The sequence below is a fragment of the Bos javanicus genome, chromosome 10, assembly GCF_032452875.1.
Source record: "Bos javanicus breed banteng chromosome 10, ARS-OSU_banteng_1.0, whole genome shotgun sequence".
Classification (NCBI taxonomy): domain Eukaryota; kingdom Metazoa; phylum Chordata; class Mammalia; order Artiodactyla; family Bovidae; genus Bos; species Bos javanicus.
This window is the reverse complement of record NC_083877.1, coordinates 42,171,088-42,181,433: the sequence shown is the minus strand read 5'-3', so window position 1 is coordinate 42,181,433 and position 10,346 is coordinate 42,171,088. Positions and strand designations below refer to the sequence as shown.

Here is a 10,346-nt window from a genome sequence, read left to right as displayed (position 1 = left end):
TCTGTCCTTTATCGAGCCCATCTTTGCATGAAATGTTCCTTTGGTATCTCTGATTTTCTTGAAGAGATCTCTAGTCTTTCCCATTCTGTTGTTTTCCTCTATTTCTTTGCATTGATCACTGAAGAAGGCTTTCTTATCTCTTCTTGCTATTCTTTGGAACTCTGCATTCAGATGTTTATATCTTTCCTTTTCTCCTTTGCTTTTCACTTTTCTCCTTTTCACAGCTATTTGTAAGGCTTCCCCAGACAGCCATTTTGCTTTTTTGCATTTCTTTTCCATGAGGATGGTCTTGATCCCTGTCTCCTGTACAATGTCACGAACCTCATTCCATAGTTCATCAGGCACTCTATCAGATATAGGCCCTTAAATCTATTTCTCACTTCCACTGTATAATCATAAGGGATTTGATTTAGGTCATACCTGAACGGTCTAGTGGTTTCCCCTACTTTCTTCAATTTAAGTCTGAATTTGGCAATAAGGAGTTCATGGTGTGAGCCACAGTCAGCTCCTGGTCTTGTTTTTGCTGACTGTATAGAGCTTCTCCATCTTTGGCTGCAAAGAATATAAGCAATCTGATTTCGGTGTTGACCATCTGGTGATGTCCATGTATAGAGTCTTCTCTTGTGTTGTTGGAAGAGGGTGTTTGTTATGACCAGTGCATTTTCTTGGCAAAACTCTATTAGTCTTTGCCCTGCTTCATTGCGTATTCCAAGGCCAAATTTGCCTGTTACTCCAGGTGTTTCTTGACTTCCTACTTTTGCATTCCAGTCCCCTATAATGAAAAGGACGTCTCTTTTGGATGTTAGTTCTAAAAGGTCTTGTAGGTCTTCATAGAACCGTTCACCTTCAGCTTCTTCAGCGGTTACTGGTTGGGGCATAGACTTGGATTACTGTGATATTGAATGGTTTGCCTTGGAAACGAACAGAGATGATTCTGTCGTTTTTGAGATTGCATCCAAGTACTGCATTTCAGACTCTTTCGTTAACCATGATGGCTACTCCATTTCTTCTCAGGGATTCCTGCCCGCAGTAGTAGATATAATGGGCATCTGAATTAAATTCACCCATTCCAGTCCATTTCAGTTCGCTGATTCCTAGAATGTGGACATTCACTCTTGCCATCTCCTGTTTGACCACTTCCAATTTGCCTTGATTCATGGACCTGACATTCCAGGTTCCTATGCAATATTGCTCTTTACAGCATCGGACCTTGCTTCTATCACCAGTCACAGCCGCAGCTGGGTATTGTTTTTGCTTTGGCTCCATCCCTTCATTCTTTCTGGAGTTATTTCTCCACTGATCTCCAGTAGCATATTGGGCACCTACGGACCTGGGGAGTTTCTCTTTCAGTATCCTATCATTTTGCCTTCTCATACTGTTCATGGGGTTCTCAAGGCAAGAATACTGAAGTGGTTTGCCATTCCCTTCTCCAGTGGACCACATTCTGTCAGATCTCTCCACCATGACCCGCCCATCTTGGGTTGCCCCACGGGCATGGCTTAGTTTCATTGAGTTAGACAAGGCTGTGGTCCTAGTGTGATTAGATTGACAAGTTTTCTGTGAGTATGGTTTCAGTGTGTCTGCCCTCTGATGCCTTCTTGCAACACCTACCGTCTTACTTGGGTTTCTCTTACCTTGGGCGTGGGCTATCTCTTCATGGCTGCTCCAGCAAAGCGCAGCCATTGCTCCTTACCTTTACCAGGTAACAAAGTGCCTAATTTAGGTTGGGAGGGGCACTAGACCTGTAACAATATATCTTCAAGAGGTATGGTATTTCAATTCTAGTATAAGAGTTCATGTGTAAAAATTTTCTGCATTATTGCACCTTGTGGTACATTTTATAGATCTGGTTAAAGCTTTGATATCAGAGCCATGTATAATTTTAGGTTTATTTAGAGGCATTATAAATGACTACGTGGATTTTAGGGACAGTTTTCGCTAGTTTATTGGATGGCATTTGGTTTTCACAAGTTGTTTTATTACCGAGTCATCTAGTCAAAGCAGCACACATTGGCTATTTGCTTTTTCTTACTTTAAACTCAACTAGCTACACTTAAATATTAAAGACATTGTCTCTTGTCATTCTGGAATAGTGTAGGTTTCCCTAGAAGTTGTGTGCCAGTTAAAACGAAGTTGTCTAACAAAACAGCATCTCCTACCGTCCACTCCTAAGTATTACAGTTGAGTTTAAGTTATTTTGCAATTTTATTCCAGTAGGTGTCAGTGCTGAGTTCAGTAAAAAAAATCCTTTTTCCAAGTGCAAAATTTTAATTAGAAGAATGTATAAAGGTTCAGACGACGAGCAAGAAAACAGAATAGTTACATCGTTTATTTCTTAAAAGTTCAAAACTCTTTCCTGGAGGCTCAAAAGAGACAGGGTCTCGCTATATTGCCCAGGCTGGAGTACAGTGGCTATTCACAGGCGCGATCCCACTACTGATCAGCACGGGAGTTTTGACCTGCTCCGTTTCCGACCTGGGCCGGTTCACCCCTCCTTAGGCAACCTGGTGGCCCCCCGCTCCCGGGAGGTCACCATATTGATGCCGAACTTAGTGCGGACACCCGATCGGCATAGCGCACTGCAGCCCAGAACTCCTGAGCTCAAGCGATCCTCCAGCCTCAGCCTCCCGAGTAGCTGGGATTACAGGCGCGCGCCACCGCGCCCGGCGATCGCAAACCTGCGCAAGACAACACTTGAGGCTGAGGTGTGGTGACGTCATCAGTTGTGCCCGCCTAGAATATTTGCAAGCCTCTCTCGGCCCCCGAGACTCCGTGGACACATTGCGCATGCGTCATTTATCAGCACTGCCTTCTGGGTAAACTGTGTCCTAAAATTTTGAAGAGCGCATGCGTACGCTCCCTCGTTCCTTTTACCTCGTTGCAGCCGAGAAGGCAACATGGGTCACCAGCAGCTCTACTGGAGCCATCCGAGAAAATTCGGCCAGGGTTCTCGCTCTTGGTGAGAAACAGAATGTGGTTGTTTGGAAGGGTTGCTTTGGGGCCTGACACTGCTTGAAATATAGTGTAGAGGAGCCCACAGGCGGCGCGAGGTGGGAGACGGAATCGGAGAGATGGCTGCCGCCATTTGCAGGCCTCCGATGGGTCCGTGGAGACCTGCAGGGCGAGTGGTGGCCCCCCAGAGTGCCGATAATTCATTTTCTGTGACTAGCTATAACGCCGTTTCTTTTTGCAGCCGGGTCTGCTCCAACCGGCACGGTCTGATCCGGAAATACGGCCTCAATATGTGCCGCCAGTGTTTCCGCCAGTATGCGAAGGACATCGGCTTCATTAAGGTACGCTGGCGGACGCCATGGTCTCCTGTTTCAGGGAGGGGCGACAAGCCGGTAGTTCGGTGTCGGCGTTTGATCAGTGCCGTTTTTCTCTTTGAGCTAGCAGGGCCCTTCCTTTGTAGCGGACAACACAGTTGAGAGGCTCGGCAGTCATCTTAATAGGATTGAGGGGGATGTGAAGGCGTGGAAAAGTAGTTTTTCTAATACCTTTTTACCCATTTCTGTTAGTTTTAGGTGCTATATGTAATGTTGGATAAACATTACTTTTCAGAAGTCGCTAAAATGAAACATTAAATCACTAATCATATCTTGTTAATTTTCGGCAAAATACATGCCTTGACCGCTGCCCTGAAATAATTGAATAGGGTCATGTAGTGAGCTTGAGGTTTGGGGCCACATAGACCTTTTTAGGATTCAGAGGTCTGTCATTTAATAGTCTTATGACTTTGGTCAAGTCGCTCAAAGTTAAGTTTTTTCCTGTGAAAAATGAATAGTAGGGTTGTTGAAAAAGTTTTATGTGACGGTTTCTTGGCTACTAAAAGTCACTTAAATGTTAGTGTTTTTTTTTAAATTGAAGATTAATTTCTAACTGGCTCTTTGAGATACAAAATTCTGTCACTACCTTTTTATTAGCAATTAGAATGCAACGATGTTGAGTAGAACGTATTTGTTTAAATTAGAAGTTCTTATGTTGAAGTGTTACCGTGGGTACAATTTGTTAATGTAATAGCAGAGATGAATTGTTAATGTGCGATTTCTGTGACAAAGTATCTTAAGCTTAAACTTTTGATTTTGACCAAATAGTTAAGAAATACATGTTTAGTGTTAATTATGGAAGTTGAAATAACTCTGTATCACAGATGGGAGAATGGACTCCCATCCATTCTGCCAAAAGTCTGCCAGTTTTGTGTCGCATTTCTCAGAGATTAAGAATAAATGAAATGATTTATGAATGTCTCATAGAATAGTGTCTGGCACACTATGAGTAACAAAATATTAGCTGTGTAATTAGTTACTACTTAATGACGTCCTGAGCTTTTGGTAAGGATCATTTTCTGAAGCATGTTTTTCTACTGGGAAATTTCTTTGAAGGTAGAAGTGGGTTTCCCAATACTAAAATTCAGTTAACAAATCAAGCTGAGATTCATGGAGCAGCTTGTAATAGGTGTTCAGTAAATATTTAAGGTATTTAGATCTGGATTACTAGTTTGGGTGGGTCAGGTTTCCAGTTTAAACCTCATTCTACAATGAACCATTTCTTTCTGAGAATAAAATGGTGATATTTAAGGCATTTTGAATTAATTAATTTCCTTTTTCTTTTTCTTTCCAGTTGGACTAACCAAACTTCCTTAGATGGCTCATCCAGCACATCAACCTTAGGCGGAAACAATACTAGCTCTTTGTATATAAAATAAAAGTTTTCAAAACTTCAAATATGAGTGAAATCTTTTAAAAACTTACTTCTCTGGATTCAGCTTATAAGTTTTTTTTTTTTAGTTTTCCCTGACTTATGCTAAAGTATTAATGCTGAACTCTTGTAGTGTCAGTTTTAGCTTTATACTTCAAAAAAGCCATTTTTTTTTAGTTAAGGTGCCCACTGCATATAGCATCCAGCATATAACCGGAGACAAATTGGACTCTTGAGTGGTTGCTGTCATTAAGATCTGCTCTGGGGGAAAAAAAAAGACCTGCTGTGAGCGTTTACCTAGTGTTTAGTAGTCCTGGCTTTTGGGATAATTCACCAGTTTACAAGAAAGCTTGTGAATTTCTCAGTGTGTTTGGGTGAGATGATTAAAAGTGAAATGGGTCTTAAGAACAAAAGTAGCTTTTAGTTGGGCAAGGTCTATCAGAACAGGCTGCATAAAAGTTGAGCTAGTCAACTAGCACACAAGTCAAAATGACTTCTGAAGAGGAAGACAGGATTTGTTGAAGGATTAGGTGTGGGAGAGAACCGAGAGATTCTATGGGTTTTGGCCTGAGCAACTGGAAGGGTTACTCTTGAGCTAGGACTGAAAGTTAGCTTGGTTTAGGGAAGAAAAAGTGTTGAGTTTCAGGCATATTGAATTTAAAATGCTTGTTAGACATTTGTGTTAAGCTCTGAAGTAGGCGTTCATCTGGAATTGACAGCCTATCCTGGGCTCCCTCTGGGGGTTGCTATTGTGTGGGGATCTTGCAGTGGGTGGTGTGGAATTGTCACTGAATAACCTGGAGAAAGAAATGGCAACCCACTCCAGTATTGTTGGCTGGAGAATTCCATAGACAGGAGCCTGGTGTGGGGTCACAAAGAGACAAGACTGAGTGACTAACCCTGAACTGAACTATGACAAGATAGGCTTGACTGGCTTTTCTCAGGTTATGAATAGTATCTGCTGTTTGGGGATCTCATTCTCTGGGTGAGATCTTAACCCTAAAGTCTAGAGATTAAATGATAAACATTCAGAAGGCTGTTCTGGGTTATTCCCAAGAGCAGGTAAGATGATAGAGTAGAAGGGAAAGCAAAAAAGTGTTAGAAAACCAAAAACAGTTGAACACAGTGTAAGACTTGAGCTCATGGAGGTTAGGGACCCTGAAGCTTAGGTCTCAAGAGCTTCATGGTAAATTCAGCTCTTACTAGCCCTAAGTCACAGGAGTACATGGTAATTCTGTTGGTGGACTTCTAGGGAACAGGTTTCAAACAGGATAAGGAAGTGGATAGAATTTTGGGAGAGGAGATGAAAACAGGAAAGTTTTCTATGTTAGAGTGGCTGGGTGAGAAGCATTACCAGCTGAGCAAGTGTAAAAAATTTTAGGTGAAGAGGAGAGGCCTAAACAGTGATTTAAGTAAATGAAGTTGATATATTTGGGTATGGGAGCTGGGGGAAAGATGAACAACTGGTCTAGTGGGATAGTCCTGGGTAAGTGCTCCTGTAAGAATTGTGTGTGTGTTGAGAATTGTGTGGAAGGGAACCTTCTGTAGCCAGTCCTGGCCCTGTGGTGTGGTGGGTAGGAAGGCTGGTGTGGGCAGATGATCTCTATTCAGAGTTGAATAACTTACTGCTAAAGATTGGAAGGAATGATCCTAAAGCTGAAACCAGTACTTTGGCCACCTCATGGGAAGAGTTGACTCATTGGAAAAGACTGATGCTGGGAGGGATTGGGGGCAGGAGGAAAAGGGGACGATAGAGGATGAGATGGCTGGATGGCATCACTGACTCAGATGTGAGTTTGAGTGAACGGGAGTTGGTGATGGACAGGGAGACCTGGTGTGCTGCAGTTCATGGGATCGCTCAGGACTTGACTGAGCGACTGAACTGAACTGAAAGATTATTTTAAAATGTATATGCCCCAACATTGTATATCAACTGATAACAAAAAAATAAAAATGTATGTGCGAGACATTATGCTAAGTGCTTTTACGTGTATTTTTTTTTTGAGTCTCAATCCACATTCGTGGATTGATATATCCACATTGTGGATATCCACATCCACATTGTGGATATCGTTACAAAGCTAGAGATTAAGCAGAAGATAAGCTAGAGATTAAGCAAAGTCTGCCTAAGTTAGAATGGCGTCAAGACTAAACTTGAGACTGACATCAGTGTTAATGTTCTTAATACCCACAGCACACTTATTTTAAGGTTGAAAGACTGTACCTCTGGTCCCCAAAGATGAATTTACATGACAGGAAGTACTATTTTAAAGGTTGAAAGACTACCTTGTCCCCAAAGGATGAATTTACATGATAATAAGTTATCTTCATATTTACCACAGCATGTAGCATTATACAGTGTGTATTAATAGTAGATACTGAATTGTTGGAAGAGTTGAATTAAATTTGCTAGTAGAAGATTGATAATTTTTATTGACCACACCTTGCAAGTGGGATGTTAATTCCCTAACCAGGGATTGAGCCTGGGCCCTTGGCAGTGAGAGTTTGGAGTCCTAATGACTGGACCACCAGGTAAGTCCAAGCTCAATAATGTTGATGGTAAAGCACAATAGATTGTACAGGAGAGGTTTAAACTACTATTAAAGAGTATATAGTCTTAAGTTGCATTACTGAGTTTGGGCTGAATGGGGCCTGTTAAAGGACCTGTTGAAGATTTTACATAACTCATTAATGAAACCAGTAAGATTTTTCTACCGGTTCAAAGGAGAATTGAAAGCATCACAATAGGTGAATCAAGGATTTTTATAATGAATTTATAAATAAATGCAAAACTGAATTTTTTTTTTAACAGAGAAGGGAAGTTAGTTATCCACCAGATGAATGTGCGTGTTTATGGGTAAATGTGTGTGGACAATGTGTATGTCTGTATCACTTACGTATAACTTGGAAAGTTGTAAAATAGCTCTTAACACAAAAGCTCGGGGTTCTTTACCTGAAAAGTGTGTAGGCAAAGATTTAAGTTCCATGGAATACAGCTAGTAATCTTTTGGTCCATTTTGAAGTCTTTCACAGTAGTTCTCCATAGACTTAATGCTTTTACCTAAAATTGATAAAACAAAAAGTGAATGCTGTGTCAGGCACTGTTCTTAATGCTTTACTTAAATTAACTCCTTTAATAAAACAACTCTGTGAGGCATAATCCCCATTTACAGATGAAGCAAGTGAGGCACAAAGAAGACCTTTTCCAAGAAAGCACAATGAGATTCAAACCACAAGTAGGATGTCTTGAGAACTCTTGCTCTTCCTGTTAAATTCTAAATGTCCAACAATCAGAGAAAACTTTGGTAAATATTGGTAGTCTACAAAATAGCACAGAAAATTTTCAATAAAAAGTGGGAAATTGTATATATGGTATAAATTCACTATGTTAAAATGCATAGAAAAAAACCTGCTAGTATGTTATCAGTGATTGCCTTTGGGTCATAGAGTTAGAGGCGATTTGCTCTGAAGCATCAGATTAAGATTTGTTTTAGAGGTGGGGTATCCAGTGGTGCAGTTTAGAATGTCCCAGGTAACATCTTTGCTAATTAGGCTTCTGCTCCTCCCCACACATCTGATTGTACCTTTAGATTGCTCTGAGAGCAAGTTCTTGTTACTTTCTTCCATTGATTTCCACCCATTGATATTGATTCTATGTGGTCCTATATAAAACAAATCTAATCTTCTGCAAGAAAACTGGTTAATTATTTAGTCATGAGGATTCTCATCTTCTGAAACCTTATTTCAGGCGAAACCATTCCTGTTATTTGAACTGTTCCTTCTAGGATCTAAGGGCCATCTTTGATGTTCTCTGATTTCCACTCCAGCTAGATCCTAACAGTGCCCAGCATAGCATGTTTCATAGGGCAGGCATGCAGAAAAAAATACAATGAATGAATGAGCAGATTTGGTAATGACTTTAATTTGGTTGGCCATCATTATTTTTTCACTTTTTATGGACCCTTTTTACCATTTCAGAAAGACCAGAGACCCTGGCCTTCAACAGTTATCTACATGGGTAATGCCCCTGATAATTTTAAATTAGCTTGCTCTGCATAACCTCTGTCTGAGACATAGTTCTTGCTGAAAACTGTCTTTAAAAATTGGTACCTTAAAAAAAAAAAAATTGGTACCTTAGAGAATTGGGCTTTTGGGTAGGCAGAACAAAGCTGTTCTAGTGAAATGACTAAGGGTAAAACAAGGTGTTTTGAATTTCCTCAATATCCACAAAAATTGAAAAAGGGAAAAAAGAGAAGGCTGAGCTACTAGATATTTCTTGAGGGTTAATCTAGAAATTAGAGGCTCAGTTTGTTGATATCACTGCGTATTTACATGGGTAGCAATCAAAGATGTACTGGGGCCAAAGGTTAGATTATTGGCTGTGCTTGCTCCTGGTGTCCTCTGTCTGTAAGAGCTTTAAAAGAATTGGGATTGAAATTGACAAATTTATCTAGATGGGCTAATTATCATATAATGTCTCAATTTAAAGTCATTTGGTTAATGAGAAAATAATTCAAAGAAAGCAGGGCTGGCTTTGTTTTTACTGAAAATCGTTTTAAATTCAGACTACTATGTTCATCAATGGTGACCATTCCCTTGAGCTAATTCCAGACTTGACCTTCTGAGTTCTATAAACAAATGCTGGATTCCCCAACAGAAGAATTGAAAGCCTTTAGACCCACAATGCCCCACCCCCTCCTTCTGTTCTCCCAACCCCTCACATTGTTCCTATTGGTCCCCTTATCCCCTAAACATCTTATCTGCTTGCAAAGAAATCCCGAACCTACCTAGATTGTTTCAGAACCATTGATCATGGGGCAAGGACTAAAATGTCTCTGGTTCTGAGAGTGGCTGCTGGGGTCCTCAACTGGACACCATCCTAAGAGTTCAAAGGATACATTTTAGGAAGCTGTCCTCCTGGCCAAAATGGCCAACATTCCCTTTACCTTGGAATGTCTGCTGTTGGTCACTTTCCTGGACTTGTTTTGTCAGCAGATCGGTAGGAGATCATCAGAGAAAGAGAACCAGTCATGGCTTTCTTGAGAAGAGAAGCCATTTTTTGGCTAAGCCATTTTGTGATCTAAGCCTGGCCACAATGCTTGTCCTTGAACAGTCCTTGTCCTTAACAGTCGTAGTAATAATAATCTTAGGAGAACAAAAGGACAAACTTCCAGGCAAGAGATAACAAAGATAACAAGTCAGTTGTAAAGACTCCCAGTTCTATTTCAATGGTAAAGACTAACGCACTGTCTGGAGCTACTTTGCAGAATTTAAATCCCCCCTTGGGTGCCAGCTACCAGATTCAGCTGGAATCTAAGGGATGCTGCTGCTGACGTTTTCTGGGTGACTCCTGACCAGTACTTTGATGTCCTTGGTCAGCTCACTTAGTTGCTCAGCAGACTGCCATTCAGCTGTTTCACTGTAATGTTATTGTTGTCATTTAGTCTCTCAGTCATGTGTGACTAACCCCGTAGACTGTAGCCCTCAAGGTTTCTCTGTCTATGGGACTTTACCAGGCAAGAATACTGGAGTGGGTTGCTATTTCCATCTCCAGGGGATCTTGCCGACCCAGGGATCAAACACATGTCTTCTGCACTGACAGGTGATTTTTTTTTTTTTTTTTAAACCACTGAGCCACCAGTGAAGCC

At 41.0% G+C, this 10,346-nt stretch overlaps 1 protein-coding gene across 1 annotated transcript; it reads left to right on the top strand.

Moving 5' to 3' along the window:
* Window positions 1–2,848: 2,848 nt before the first annotated feature.
* On the top strand, window positions 2,849–4,724 carry RPS29 (ribosomal protein S29). The gene is made up of 3 exons (XM_061430942.1): window positions 2,849–2,959; window positions 3,194–3,293; window positions 4,621–4,724. Exons 1-3 carry the CDS (start codon window positions 2,898–2,900, stop codon window positions 4,627–4,629), a joined length of 171 nt encoding a protein of 56 aa, XP_061286926.1. The 5' UTR covers window positions 2,849–2,897; the 3' UTR covers window positions 4,630–4,724.
* The last annotated feature ends 5,622 nt before the right edge of the window (window positions 4,725–10,346 follow it).

Bases quoted from the DNA above. Each gene is read 5' to 3' on its own strand.
- RPS29 (XM_061430942.1), top strand. From the start codon at position 2,898: ATGGGTCACCAGCAGCTCTACTGGAGCCATCCGAGAAAATTCGGCCAG. The intron at 2,960-3,193 runs GTGAGAAACAGA...TTCTTTTTGCAG, and splicing joins GGCCAGGGTTCTCGCTCTTG to CCGGGTCTGCTCCAACCGGC.